Source organism: Pituophis catenifer, unplaced genomic scaffold (assembly GCF_029215685.1).
Source record: "Pituophis catenifer annectens isolate HBS135680 unplaced genomic scaffold, rPitCat1.0.hap2 SCAF_4, whole genome shotgun sequence".
Lineage (NCBI taxonomy): Eukaryota > Metazoa > Chordata > Lepidosauria > Squamata > Colubridae > Pituophis > Pituophis catenifer.
In genome coordinates this window covers 37,711,527-37,727,454 of record NW_027256884.1, presented here as the reverse complement: position 1 = coordinate 37,727,454, position 15,928 = coordinate 37,711,527, and the positions used below count along the sequence as shown (strand labels likewise).

The 15,928-nt window shown below is 36.8% G+C and overlaps 1 protein-coding gene across 1 annotated transcript in view; it reads right to left on the bottom strand.

The window, feature by feature from the left end:
- VWA3B (von Willebrand factor A domain containing 3B) overlaps positions 1 to 15,928 on the bottom strand; it is an 86,717-nt gene that overhangs the window by 30,977 nt on the left and 39,812 nt on the right. Inside the window, exons 13-18 of the mRNA XM_070943268.1 lie at positions 15,084 to 15,245; positions 13,078 to 13,176; positions 10,416 to 10,598; positions 7,538 to 7,665; positions 1,249 to 1,421; positions 368 to 460 (exon numbers count right to left, since the gene is read on the bottom strand). Coding sequence (XP_070799369.1) covers positions 368 to 460; positions 1,249 to 1,421; positions 7,538 to 7,665; positions 10,416 to 10,598; positions 13,078 to 13,176; positions 15,084 to 15,245 — 838 coding nt within the window. The remainder of the gene's footprint in view (positions 1 to 367; positions 461 to 1,248; positions 1,422 to 7,537; positions 7,666 to 10,415; positions 10,599 to 13,077; positions 13,177 to 15,083; positions 15,246 to 15,928) is intronic.

Sequence of the window (15,928 nt, the reverse complement as noted above, 5' to 3'; positions counted from 1 at the left end):
GTCCTGACTTAAAACAGATTCAAATGCAGTATTCATTCTATGGTGCCCTTGGTCAGCCATCTCTCATCTTAAATCTCTCATAGCGATGTTTCCAGGATAAAATGAATGGAAACGAGCATGCTCAGTTCCCAGTGGAAGAAAGATTAGATAAAAATGCAGTCTATTAAAAAAAATCCATCCAGCAGTAAGCACCAAATGCTATTTGTTATCCAGTTAAGTCAGATTATCTCTATGAAGCAAATAGTTGCTCCCAAATCAGGAGAAAATGAGCACAGGAGGGATGCAATATGCACGGAAGGTTAACTGTTAAGCTGCTGATGCAGAATTGATAGATAGATAGGAGAGAAAGCTCACCTGAAAAACTTACCTTTTCTTTCAGCTGAAGCTTTTCCATCTTGACATTTTTCAGGAGGCTTGGCTGTGTAACGTTGAGTTCTAAGCATGCTACTCTTTGTTGGCTCTAAGAAAGACATTAACACATATGCATAAATAAAGAAAGGAGTCTCACAATGACAAATAATTAATATTTTTAGGCAAGAATATTTTCCCAGTCACATGTTTTCCTATCACTTATTCTGTACTTTTCAACAATTTTAGCTATTGGTAAATATTAAAATTTAGTAAAGAACCCAGTTAACTGAGAAAATGACTGGGATTGGAATAGCTCTCAGTTCCTCAACAGTTCCTCAATTTGTTCTTTAAATTCCAAGTTAAGAGATAATTCCTCTTCTTTTTTAACCAAGGACAATAGATTTTAAGACACAAGCCCCAAGATGCTTCTAAACAGATGACTCTTATCATTATCTCCCACAGAACACTACAATATGTGACTATTCATTTTTTTCTTTCTTGAGAAGTTGTAGGAAAAGTTGTGTGCATGCACAAGAAATGTATAAGGAAACATCAGAAAAAGCCATAGAAAAAATGTTTACAAGTGGGACCCATCTGCAAACACTTTCTCTACGCTCCAAGGTTTATCTACTAGACTTCATACTACAAAGTAAGAAAGAGGTATCTAAAACTACTTGGCCACAAGCTGTAGCTCGGGTATTATTAAATCACTTACACAATGGTCATTTTTCAGATCCTTGATTTGTCTGGTTAATATAGATTGCATGAGTCTGGGAATCTTAAGGACTGTTACAGTGAGCATCAATGTGAAACATGTGATATAGGACAAAATTTATATTCAAAAATATCTCAAGACGAGACATGTTTTAACTGAGTAATCCCTGTAATTTCCTTTACCTGCATATAAAACTCTCTTCTTTGTGGTTGGACTCTCAGAGAATGCCATACCGGGCTCTGATGAAGCTGATGCAGGTTCTTCAAAGGCAGAATAGGGCCTAGCTCGAGATGAGGGGTTCAGTCCCTCAACTTGTATGGTTACTGGGATTGTAGCAAAAGTCTGCCTGGGTTGTCTGTTTAAGAAACAGACAAGTCACTACCTAGGCCACAGCGCACACATACATATATTTGGGTGAAAGTACTCTCAGAAAGGTGAACTGCAATCAAACTAATCCACAGATCAAGATTTTGTTGAATACAACATTTCCATCCACCATATTGTTTCTTTCATAGCACAGAATAATGGGGTCACAGTCTCTTCTGCTGCTGTTATGTATAAAAAGAATTAGAGTTGGAATAACCCAAAACTCCTCCTGTTGGGACTGTCCGTGCTATTTATTCCCAATAATCCCTTCAATTTCTCTGGAAAGTTCTATGCCTTCTGAAATAAACAGATATAGAAATATTGCTAATATTGATTGCTGGAATTAAGTCTTCTCTGCCTTTAGTACTTCTTGCCTGTTGTTCATGTCTCCCTCACCCAGTTTTGTCTGCCTTTTGTCCCATCTGGCCAGTTAACTATTTTGATATTTGTTGATGTTTAATAAATAAGCTTCAACTTATATTTTTGCTAGCTGAACTTATATGTGTGCTCTGATTGGGTTATAGGATTAATGGGGAGTATGCTTGATGTAAATGGAAATCTGGAAATTGCCCAAAGTCATTTTCCAACCAAAGGCTATGGACCATAACCATAATGGACATGAGTCCTTCGGGAGTAGGGCGGTATAGAAATCTAATAAATAAATAAATAAATAAATAAATAACTAAACACTGAGCACTGAGATGAGTCTAGTTATTTAAAAATAATTATCCCAATTTAGGCCCTTGGTCAACTATATGGCTGAATCAGCATTTAGAGCCCACAAATTATGGATACTCATTAAAATTTAGAATGTCCTAATTGAAGCACATTTTTTACCTCTTATAAAGCTAGTAACATTTTTTTTTAATTATTACACTGGAACAAGAACATTTCATACAGATGGGAAGGAGTACAACACCTGGAACACAAAGATGGAGACACTGGCTGAAAAGTAGGACCTCTCTGACATTTTAGAGATGCCCTGTCCAGAAAAAGTCTAAACCAGGATAACTTAGAGGAAAGACGATATACTATTTAAGTTTAAAATAATTCTGAAGTTGAACATGACATATGGTAGATTCAACATTGTACTTCAGGAAAGGAAATCTAAGTTACAATAGATGTAGGCACTCTACAAAATGAACAATAATACTTTAACATTTAAAAAAAATTATAAATCTTGCATTATCAGGGATTAGACGTTTAGTGGATATTAGAATAATCTGTTTAAAAGATACTAAAGTGAAACAGAATGAACTTTTCTGATGTTATAATCAGCCAATTGTTATTAAGATTGTTATCAGAAAATTGCAAATATATTGTTGATACGTTTTGTGTGTTGATACATTGTAGATTAATCAGAATTCATGATAAAGTTTCCTTTTAGAATGTTTGGCAATTAGAGGTATATAAGCATGCTTTGAGTGACATAGTTGAAGGCATTTCTCTAAGCAAAATAAAAAAGGAAATGTACTCATACATTATTGTAATGGTAATGAACCAGGGGTGAAATCTAAAAACTTTTGCTACCAGTTCTGTGGGCATGGCTTAATTAGTGGGCGTGGCTTGGTGGTAAGGTGACTGGGAGGGCGTGGCTTGTTGGTAATGGGTGTGGCCAAATCAATGTCACTTCTTTGCCCTTTTTTAACCTACAAAACACAACACAACACAACACAACTGGCTCACCCACAATATAAAAGCAGCTGTGCTAGACCCAAAATGGCCCCTGCAACAAGCAGGAACCTCACACAGCCACAAAAAGCCCAAAAAGACAACTTTCACACTTTACACACAGATAACACAACACAACTGGCTCACCCACAATGTAAAAGCAGCTGTGCTAGACCCAAAATGGCCCCTGCAACAAGCAGGAACCTCACACAACCACAAAAAGCCCAAAAAAACAACTTTCACACTTTACACACACAAATTCCACATACAGCTTTGTGAGATTTTGTGTGATTGTGTAGTTAGAGTGAAACACTATAGAAACACACTAAATCTCAGAAAGCTGCACAAATATTATTTTATTTTTATTTATTTTTATTTTTATATAAAAGCAGCTTAATTTAAAACTTCCTAAACTTTAAATGGTTAGGTCTAAAAAAGGAACAACTAAAAAAAACCCCAATTAACTATTTTTTTTTAAGCTCCCAAAGGGGAAAAAAACTTACCCAATAGAACAGGGGTCTCCAACCTTGGCAACTTTAAGACTTGTAGACTTCAACTCCCAGAATTCCTCAGCCAGCTTTGCTTTGCTGGCTGAGGAATTCTGGGAGTTGAAGTCCACAACTCCCTACCTGCTTGATTGCAGGCAGGGAGATTCAGTTGCTTGCTGATGCAATGGATTGCAGGGATTACAGCAAGGCGTTGCGACCAGCAGTTAAGGTAAGCAAACTGAGGGGGGGAGGGGAAGGGATTTTTGCTACCGGTAGGCAACTCAGCCGGGATCGTCAGAGCTTGGATCATCAGAGCCATTTAAATTTTTTTTTTCTTTTAAATGGCTCTGGCGATCCAAGCTGAGTTGCCTGATTAGCAGGCAACTTAGCTGGGATCGTCAGAGCTGGGATCGTCAGAGCCATTTAAAAGGAAAAAAAGGCTTTGATGATTGCGCGGCTCAGCTGGGCAGAGGGGGCGGGGGCAGGGATTTTTGCTACTGGTTCTCCGAACTGCCTGCCACCATCGCTACCTACTCGCCCGAGCCGGTCCGAACCGGGAGCATTTCACCCCTGTAATGAACATATTAAAGGGATAGAGACGTTAAAGAACTAAAATTCACATAATGGAAAGAAATAGTGAAATCAAAATATCCTAAAAGAAAAATTGAACCTGCATAGGATAGGGACTGTTAAAAAAAATAGCTATAGACAAATAATGTATGTTAGCAAATACTTGCTTACTTGAAACTGAACATGATTATCGTTTGAAAAGAAAAACTGATTTCGGCATGTGAATAATGCATGTTCAAGATACCTGCAACACATGTATGTTTAAAAGCCTTGATTAATGTCACCAAGAAAAAGTTAATTTAGCTAATGGAATTTTGGTAAATGTGGAAAAGGTAGTAGTAAACTGAAATGCCTAATAAATTATAATGGCAGGAGGTATATAATATTCCAAAGAAGCACATACATAACTGAATTGGATGCAGATTACATAAATTCTTATGTTATGCAGTGTAAATGTGAGATTGTCCTTAAGAATGCACATGATGTAAAGAAAATACAATGAAACTAATTTGCTGAAATTTATGCAACCTAGAACAACCAGAGGAGTAGCAGGATACATGCCTAATATTCCCGAGCACAATAGGGTTGCAGAAAGAAAGAATCAAAGCCCGCTAACCACGATAAGTTGCCTTTTGTTTGGTTACCCAATGATTTCTGCGGAGAAGCACTTTACACAGCTACTTATCTGCATCCAATAAGTGCAGATAAAACCTGTATGAGTTATAGAAGGGGACAAAGCAAATGTGTCACACCTAAAGATATTTGGATGTAAAGCTTATGCATATAACCCTAAAGGGGGCGGGGAGGAGTAAATTATAAAAGCCAATTAGAAATAATGCTGAGATATCAAAAGGCTACAGGATTTTAGCCTTTTAAAACTGGAAAAGTAAATCCAGGCAGTATTACTTATTTTAATGAAGGATAATCCCAGATAAACTACAATATCAGTGGTGGGTTGCCCCCATTTGCACCGGCTCTATAGAACCGGTAGTAAAACTGGTGGGAGGCTCCGCCCACCAACCCTGAAGTCATAAGAACGCTTCTGCGCATGCACAGAAGAGCCCATGCGCAGCCCCGTTGCGAACCAGTAGTAAAGGTAAGTAGAACCCACCCCTGTACAATATCTATATGTAATATCTAGATAGACACACCAACCTGATTTTACCAGTAGCATCTGAGTCCACCCAGTAAGTACACAAGAGAAAACAGCTAAGAATAATATGGCACACTCAGAAGCAGTTACTGAAAATAAGTCAGAAGAATCTGAAATAGTATTGGATTCAGAAGGGCTACTGACAAAGAGTCTGAAACAGACTCAGCATTAAAATGAAGGAGTTCTTACTGATTTAGTAAAGGAACTGAGAGAATGTGTTGCACAAAGAGAGCAAGGAATGTGTCTGATGCCCATGGGGAAAAAATACAGGAACTATCAACAGTTGAATCATTTCTTCCCATAAAAAATGGGAATCTTGCACCAAAATGCACAAAAACATGGATTCTTACAAAACTAAGAAAGGACAAGAGAAACAGACTGGAAGTGGGGAGGGCAGTGCCAAAATCAGCTATGCCACTAATGGAAATGTTTAATGCTGTAGTGCTAGGTTATAGCAAAGGCCTAAATTTATAAATATAGAAAAATTACAGTGAGGTTTTTGCATCAGTAGTTAAACTTGCAAGCCTCAGAATTCTATTTAGAGTAATCACATTTATAAAACCGCATGTAGGTATTAATACAGTTATTCTACATGGGTCAACCAAGTTTTGAAGATCTAGGGAAAGAATAACTGGTATGTGAATTGAAAACTCAATATATGGACTAAAGCAGGCAGCCACCAGACTAAATATCCCATGCCTGGACTTTGAACTGAAAAAAGCTGATCCATGTTTATATACAAGAGGTAAAAATAGAAGGCATGTGTGCATTCTCTGTTATGTTGAGAATCCAGCTGTATTTGCAGAGGAGGAAAAAGACAGCTTGGAGATAGCAAACAATTTAAATAAAAAAGTGGAAATAAAACATCTTGGAGATATTACCACTCTCTGAAAATTGAAATAAAAAATATAAACCAGACAAACAATAAAGCAATAAACAATAAATACTAATCCCAAAGAAGCGTCTAGGTCACTGTGAGACCAATGAGTCAAATACATCCGATTGCTTGGTACCTAGACAGAGACGCAAACAGTGGTGAAATCCAAATTTTTTTACTACCGGTTCTGTGGGTGTGGCTTGGTGGGTGTGGTGTGGCTTGGTGGGCGTGGCAGAGGAAAGATACTACAATATCTCCATTCCCACCCCCCTCAGAGGAAGGATACTGCAAAATCTCCATTCCCACCCCACCCTGGTGCCAGCCAGAGGTGGTATTTGCCGGTTCTCCAAACTACTCAAAATTTCCACTACCAATTCCCTGAACTACTCAAAATTTCCACTACCAGTTCTTCAGAACCTGTCAGAACTTGCTGGATTTCACCCCTGGATGCAAACCAAAGCAAGTTACCAAATAATGAGAAGGATAGGACAGCTGTGGGAAAACCACCATACATCACAAGTGTGAGTTGGCTGGGGAATTCAGAGAGTTGAAGCCCACACGTCTTAAAGTTGCCAACTTGGAAAAACACGAGAGCAAAATAAGGGGAAAGCCTAGTTTGCTATCAGAGAAACTGATAAGGAGTGAAACTGCAGAGCCAATAGAGGTACATTTACTCTATGTCAGACTGTCTTACAATATCGGTAGTCCTTGATTTATGACAACAGAGCCCAAAATCACTAAGCGAGGCAGTTGTTAAGTGAGTTTTGCCCCATTTTACGACCTTTCTTGCCACAGTTGTTAAGTGAATCACTGCAGTTAAGTTAGTAATATGGTTGTTAAGTGAATCTGGCTTCCCCATTAACTTTGCTTGTCAGAAAGTTGCAAAAGGAGATCACAACCATCATTAATATGAGTCAGTTGCCAAGCTTTTGAATTTTGATCACGTGACCATGGGATGCTGCAACGGTCATAAGTGTGAAAAAACAGACATAAGTCACTTTCTTCAGTGCCGTTTTAACTTTGGTCACTAAATGAACTGTTGTAAGTCGAGGACTACCTGTAAGGTTTTCTAGGTTTTCTACCTGCCCTGAGGTTTTCCAGAGGAGTATTATATTTTCTACTTCATTATCGTTTTGAACAATAAAAGCACTGGCTTTTTCTAGTTGTTTCTTTCTTCTCCCAGAGTGCTTGATTTTATTGACATCGATTTTTTTTTTTTTGCTTTACCCTTGTCTGTTCAAAATAGAAACCACTGTGACAAAAATTGTCATGCATATTTTAGTCAAGTTAAATCATGAAATAAGAAGCTGAAGAATGAAGAAACGAAGAAAGTCAGAAGCCCATACTTATCGTGAAGTTTTTTTGCTCCATTAAACAAATCCATCAAATCGCTGCCAGTGTAAAAGGATTGTACTGTGTTCAGTTGTTTTTCTCCTCGTTCTATCTCTCTTCTAACCAAATATATATCCTCACACTGCCAAAAAGTAAGCCATTTGTTATGATTGTTGAGCAAAACAAAGACCACGGAACATCTTTTTTAAAAAATAGCAAATTACAAGGCATCATCTATATATGATACTTACGAGACCGCCTTCTGCCACCAATAGCCTCTCACCGCCCAGTATGCTCCCATAGAGAGGGGCTTCTCAGGGTGCCTTCAGCCAAACAGTGTTGACTGGCGGCCCCCAGGGGGAGAGCCTTTTCTGTGAGGGCACCCACCATCTGGAACGAGCTCCCCCCAGAGATACTGAAGATTCCGGATCTGCGCACTTTCCGCCGTGCCCTCAAAACATTCCTGTTTCAGCAGGCCGGCCTGGCCTAACTTTCCCTTTATATTGCTTTTTGATTTTATTTTAAACTGGGATGTCTTGAATTATCTAGGACCAGAGTGTTTAGTATATTTTAATTGGTTTTTTATTAACGTTTGTATTACATGTATTTTTATCGTTCGCTGTTCACCGCCCTGAGTCCCTTAGGAATAGGGCGGTATATAAATTTAATAAATAAATAAATAAATAAATAAATATATGGTACAGCTGTTTTATGTTTTAAGCAGGCTTTGAAGTAATATTTTATTGCTTCCCTTAGTCTTTCTGAGCACTGATTTCCCAAGAAGAATTTTCTATAGTGTTTCTTAAAGTATGGTCCTTAGTCCTTGGGGGTCTCTCAGGAGTCCACAACATCAAAATTATTTGCCAGATATTGAAGATAGTTGAAAAATTTAAAATAATGTCCCTCTTATTTTTATTTGTTCAAAAATATGGGTTTTTGAATGCAAAATATGTTAATTAATATCTAGTGGGTTTAATATTCTTTATGATTCAATAAATATTTGATGAATGTATGGATTTTAATTTTTAATGCAGTAAATATTGATAAATATATCCCATAGAAATAAAAGTTCTTTTAGAGTCCTCCATAATTTTTAAAGGTAAAAAAGGATCCTGACAGCAAAAAGCTTAATATTGTTCCTTGGTATGTCTTAGCCTTTTTCCTCTCTTAACTATAAAAATGTAATTCCAATAGAAAATAATTTACATAGCTCAGGGTTAAACTGTGGACTCCCTCTGAGCTTCGTTGATTTCTTGCAAACATTTCACTACCTCAACAACTAACACCCGAGTAGAGCTGATGATGTTACTTAGTCAGGTAATAAAATGTCTGTAAAAAAACAACCAAATTCCGGGAGCACCAAGAATGTAATATTTTTTAGCCAGAAATTTTTATAATATTATTTTCACAATAGCCCATGAGTTACCAATTAGTTTTGTAGGCACCATATGGCTCAAAACCATGCAAATGAAAGTCTGGCTTGCTAAAATGGATTAGTATCTAAAATAAATAACCATATTTTATTTATCACCATATTACTATCGGTTTTGATATCAACACTTTCTGTGTGTTAATTAAACAATCCCCTGGCTTTCACCAATCCCCAACACATCAAACTTCAGGGCAAACCAAAAATCTAGTGTAACTTTTTTCCTACTATTTTGCCATGCATAGAGCAGCAATTTCCTCAAGTGCCCCAGAGACTATATTCAGTGGTGAAAATACAATGATTTGAGCCAGAAACTAAAATGGTATCAAAATGAAGATGTACAACTCACTTAAATGTTGCTTTATTGAACTGATCTAGTGTTGAACCAGTTAATAAATCTTGATTCTTAATATTGGTTTGCTGCAATATTTTTGCTTGTTCTTTTTTAAACTATCCAGTAGCCAAAATACTTGCTCTTTTGCTTTTTTTCTCTCTTCTTTTCTCTTTATACCTACACTTTTCTGTATTTTACTTATAATTTTGAGTGTCTTTTTGTCAGTTCTGGAAGCCATCTTTTACTTTGGATCTTCAGGGCTGCCACATTTAGTGCTGTGGGAAACTGGGAGGGGGGATTGTATGGAGTTGGAGAGTTACCTAGCCTACAACATTCTTTTCTCTGAGAGTCAAGGACATCCTGCCCTGCACCTGGAGTCGTGTGACTGGGAGGCATCGCCAATTGGGACGGTGCATTGATTGGACCATGTGATGGACATGTGGGTGCTGGGGCAGGGACCTGGACTTTCTTTTGGGTGGGGAAAACCTGGAAGCTTTCAGATTCAGGTTTTCCCAGATGTACCAATATAACATCTCTAATAAAATGGAACTTTGAGGAACTTCTAGCCTCAGAGTCTTCTTTGGTTGGGGATGTTACTTGGAACCCTGACATCTTACTTCTATAGTTTTCAATTGTTTAAGAAATTCATATTAAATTTATATGACATTTATCTTCATTAAAGCTATTATTCCGGTCATCCAACTATGGTGAAGAATAATGGAGTTATAGTTTATAGTAACTCTGAGATACAGCTAAAGTATCTATTATTATTTTTTATGCAATCTCCTGTAGGTTGAGCCCAGCTACTAATCATTTCAGAACCTATCCATGTAGTTTACTTGGAAAAATTCTGACATTACTTGCCATTTCCTTCTGGGATATTTTCCGATTTCTCAATCTAATCTACAAACCCAATATTCCATAGATATCCTTGAGCACTGAGCGTCCTTGTTGGTTTCTCATCCAGGTACTAAGCAAGTCCAATCCTGCTTCAATTTTTGCATAGTAGGCCCAATTGGGATAGTAGATACAGGAAGGCTATCTTGTTCAAAATCAGGTGCCAACTATGATATTACCCTATTATAGTTCCATCCTTTAATTTGGACCTGGACCATTTTTAAAGACTTACCTCAAAAGGTTTGGGGGAATCAGGATCTGTCAGACAAATATGGTAGTAGTGAAATCGTCCACCTGTGCTGCTGGCCAGCTCGTGCAAAAATTGATTGGCTCCAGTATCATCACAGTTAAATGATATAGTGTGAACTGGAATGTTCCGCCAAAGTTTGAGTTCATCTAAAATTCTATTGGGGTGCTGTGCAAAAAGAAAGGAAGGGAAAATGTGTAAATTTAAAGATACCCAAATAGAAAGCTTTTAAATGATCACTTAGCCTTTAACAATAAATCAAGTCGTGAAGAAGCCTTTAATCATTATTACCATGGCAATCAATGGCTGGGACTTTCTTAAATCAGAAGCCAAATTCCACTGTGTTGCAGTATTTCCGGACAATAATTTATTGGTTGGCCAGTTTGGTCTAATACAGAGGTGTCAAACTCGGTATTATTGAGGGCCGCATCAGGGATGTGTTTGACCTTGGGGGGCCGGACACACGGCCCTCCTGAGCTCCATTTTCAACTGCCACAGCCTCCTCTAGAAAGCTGCCAGCCGCCACCAGGTTGTAGATCAGCACCCGGGCCGGGCCAAGGCATCACAGGCCAGTCCTTCACTGTTTCTAGGGTGGCCCCGCAGGCTAGATCTAAGCACCCTCTGGGCCTAGATCTGAGTTTGACACCCCTGGTCTAGTGCATAAGGCACCAATCAGAAACTAGGAGACCTGCTAGTCCCACTTTAGGCATGATAGACATCTGGATGACCTTTGGTCATTCTCTCTCACACAGCCTAACCCATTTCATACAGCTGTTGTTGCGGGAAAAACAGGAGGAAGGAATACTATGTATGTTCTCTGCCTTGAGTTATTTTTACAAATAATAAAGTTGGGTTATAAATAAATTAACTGAGGAGCTTCAGATTTACCTGGCTTCACTTGGTCTACATGGTTGCCAAAACTATCCTAAGCACTACAATGTTCACTACGGGCTTTCCTCATCTACTGTTGTTACTTCCTCATCTACTGTTGTTACTTCCCTCAAGAACACATTAACCTCTGTCTCCAATTACATTTTGGAGAGAGTTTATGCCCTCTACTACACTCTGAAACTTTTCATCCCTATGTCAAAAATAGGAGCTACTTGCATGAAGTGTAGGAAAATACCGGTATTTGCAAACACAGACACTCTCGACCCCCATCAAAAAAACCAAAATCAAACTTTAGGTCAACTATTTTTTGCATTTCTGTAACTATACACATAAAATCCAGATTTACACTATATCAGATTCTATAATACTACATTTAATACGTTGTTCTTCTATCTCCTGTAGAACCTCTTATTGTCCCCAAAGTAGTCAATATTTTAAGGCATTTTTTAGACAGAGGGTTAAACAATGTCAAATTTTCTTTTTGTTGTTTGCTATTTGCATCTGACCATGGCTAGAAATCTGTTTCCTCTTGATGATTTGGAAAGTACCGTACCTCAGCCTAACAGATTTGGCCACAAAAATCCAGATGACCACTAGATGTCAACAAATAGTTGTATAAATCTTTGCTGCCATCCAGTGGTTGTCCATACTTATGAAGCCCACACCTTGTAGCCAAAACTCAGTCCAAAATCTGTTGAGATTCACTTTTCAATAGTAGTTATGCTTAATCTGAAAGCTCTTGACCACAGATTGTCAGATTTACTGATAAATTTCTTATTTCTATGGAATATTTAATTAAAGAGAAACAAATCAAAAATGTATTTAAAGACTCTCTCCCATCTTGTCCTTCAGTTTTATATCAAAAGAAATCCAATGAGCTGAACCTATGAAGGAGGAGTATAACTTGGAGAGAAGACTAGATTCAAAGATCCACAACTTATTTACTGGCTAAATCTTTTCTAATCTTGATTTACAATAGCATTACTCTGCAAGTTAGTGAGGAAACCCAAACTCCACAGAATAAGCAATACATTTTCAAAAAGTTCAAAGTTCCAACATCCTTGTTCACGTGAAGCTCAGATTCTGTTAGTGTATGTTCTCTTATGCACACCACTGACTGCTAGTGGTATATGCAAAAAAATAACCAACACCATGGCATAGCAACAGGGCATCAAGTTTACCAGATGTTAAAAGAGAAACAACACTAAATGTACAGCTGCCCTTTCTGGTATCACTTCTCTATTCTATGCTTATACTCAACATTTCCATTTTTGCCTTCATCGTGTTTCTGTCTTTTATACCCCATTAAAAGCTATAGCTAAACCCTCCTTTCACAGGGTTACACTGACTATTTTTCCACTGGAGCTTTATCCTCCTATAAATATTGCCACTTCTTTTCTGTTCTCAGTCTTTCATATAAAAAGACTCTTATTCAGCTAGCAGCCTCCAAAATTCTTGTTTTCCCCTCCTAAACCTAATCCCATTTTTCCCCTAATCCCATTTTGGAATGCCCTACTTTAGATACAGAAATGCTTCTTTGCCGTCCTCTGTCACCATATCCTCCTCCCAATCTCTCATGTTTCTAATGTGTTGATGGAATAAAGATCAGGAGGAGACACAGGCATGTAGGCCTTCCTTCATCTGTCACCTTGTAGTCAGTTTGACCATCTTTGGTCTACATCAATGTGATGCTTTGTCATCTGGCCAGTGTTACATCATCATATTGTCCTGACATGATTTGCTTCTTCATAGATACCTGATCAGGTCTCCCATCAGTAAGAAGATAAATGGCTTGAGTGTCACGATCAGCAAAGGCAATCTGAAGTGCTTTCAGTATGTTTGTAGTAGTCCCAACCTAGGCAGTCAGTGGAGGAACAGAGAAAAATTAAGATGTTAATGTGGGCAGATTTATGAGATGGGTTATAAAATTTATTTCTCATGTATGCTGGTGAGGCATATTTTAAACACTTTACATGATCTAATTCACATTGTAGATAATATATGTTATATTCTGTATTTAAAATCCCATTATTCTTTTAAACACTGATATGCTCAATAGCTGAAAGTAACAGTTCTGTAATGAAAGACTACAAAAATATATTTCTATAGTTTGCTGAAAGAGAACTGTTTAAATGGAAACCAGCTAGCTATTTTGATTAAATGAGGGACTACTGGCACTTCATTATCCTGAAGGTAGCTTCAGAAATGACTTTTGCCAAATAAGATTAACTTATTTATTACTACTTAAATTTATATGCCACCTATCTCACAATCAAGAGACTCTGAGTGGCTTAATGAGTTTTCTCTCTTCCTTTAGAGCAGTGGTGGGGAATTTGAGGTAAATGTACAGTAGATACTAGGCCTCTCGATCCAATTAATAATTCTTCCCGGGCTATGCCCTTTGTCCTGCTTTAAATTACCAGGCATATTTACACCAGTGAGCATGTCATATGGAGAATTCTGGGAACTGAAGACATACATCTTAAAATTGTTAAGGCTGAGAAACCCTGGTCATTTGCTTCCTGTTGCAAAGAAATGAACATTCCCAATTATTCTCAATATTCCTTCCTGGAGCAGGAATGTCTTTCTGAACCAACCCTTTTGGTCATTAGAAATGTTACTAAGCGGACAAGAGACAGTGAATAGAAAGGAAAGGATTTGTTGCTGTTGTTTTGATTTGCTTTTTGTCTCTCTCTCTTTCTTTCCCTTCTTTTTTAGAATGGTGGCATGATTATAAGTTAGGTAGAAATAAGAGAATGGGGGAACATTTGTATATACATACCTTTATATAATGAAATAAAAGCAATAATAAAATGGAAAAATAAGAGACTGAATGATGGTATTATTAAGTATGTTTAAATAATATTGTGATTGGCATTGGAATAATATATTGAAACAGAGCAAGAACATACCTTAATATAAACATGTGTATTACTTTTAGAATAATCTTGTATGTTTAAATAATATTGTGATTGGCATTAGTGTGTATTGAAACATTGAATAATGAAATAATGAATGATTGTATCTTAATACAAATAGATGAAAAGAGTGAAATATGGGAGGCAAGCTAAAAATGAACAGGATTTAAAGCACCAAAGTCGAGAAGAGATTTTGGATAGAAATAAAACATCTTTTAATAAAAAATATTAGTATACACATTTTTATATAATAAAATAAAAGCAATAACAAGAGGGAAGTTTAGAAATTGAATGGCGGTATTATTATGTATGTTTAAATAATATGGTGAGTGGCATTAGAACAATATATTAAAACATGGAATAATGAAAGACTATAATGTAATATACTGTAAATGTGTACTATTATTAGAAATATATAAGCTGCTTGAATGCAACAATTATGATTAATATTACTAGTTTTATCTGTATTAAAATGTATGACACCCAGGGGCCACACTGTTCACACATTGATATGTATATGTAAAATAAAATAAAAAACGTGAAACAAAAAAAAATGTTACTATAGAAAAGAAGGTTGAGTTATTTTAAATCAAATCTGTATTCTATTAAGCATGGTTACTACATTAATAGAAATTAACATAATAGAAGTATGTTTATAAAAACACAAATTACCATATTAATAGTAGAGATAATTTAAACTATATTTGTCTACTTGGAAGGATTCCCTTCATATGAAGTTTTACTGTAACCCAAATTTATTGACCCAGAGCATGGAAGAAGGGAAGGAGAAGTCCAACAATAGTTTAATTCATTTCCATTTGCTTAAAGTTTTTGCTATAGTTACCTGAAGTTGTTTTATCCAAAGTATAGCATCTTCTATATTTTCTTCATTAACTTCAGCAAGTCTGTCTTTCCAGGCTATTGCTTCAGCATCAAATTTAACAAAGTTAAACCTGGTTTTGTTTTGAAACTGTTCCTGTAAGAAATCATCTGTTGAATGATTTCTCTGAAAGAGAAAAAAGATATTCCCTTTGCCCACCCACCATTTTATTGAGAAGCAGTCAGTTATCGGGATAAATGTTTCATTTGTCTAGCAAATATGTATTAAATATTTTGGAAATTGTAATTCTGCTCTTAAAAATATTGTCTATCTGTAATCTAATTTTCTCTACGAGGTACTCACAAAATGTTTGGGAGCTCAGCATTGCTAGAATTCTCACCCAGCATAGCAAATTTACTTATTTACTTACTTACTTAGCCACCCATCTTGTATCCAAGAATTCTGGGTGGCTTACAACATAAAAACATTGAAAACATTAAAACCATCCATTATAAAAAGTGTCAACATACCAAATGATGACTCCATCACTAGAGAACAATGATATGGGGAATGTCCTAATTTATGGTCCACCATTCCATTTGAGAAAATGGACTTAGAAAATCTCTTCCACTTGGAGGAAACTAGTAGAACATTGACGTGGAAGAATAAAGTTCTAGCCTTGTTCTAACAACTCCAGGGAAAATTGGAAAAGATTCCACTCAGAACTAATTCCAGACAGCACATATTCAGTTAAAGAGAACAACAATACAGGTGGTCCTCAACCTATGACCACAATCGAGACAACATTTTTGATGCTGAGTGAGACAGTTGTTAAATGAATTTTATCCCATTTTATGACCTTTCTTGAC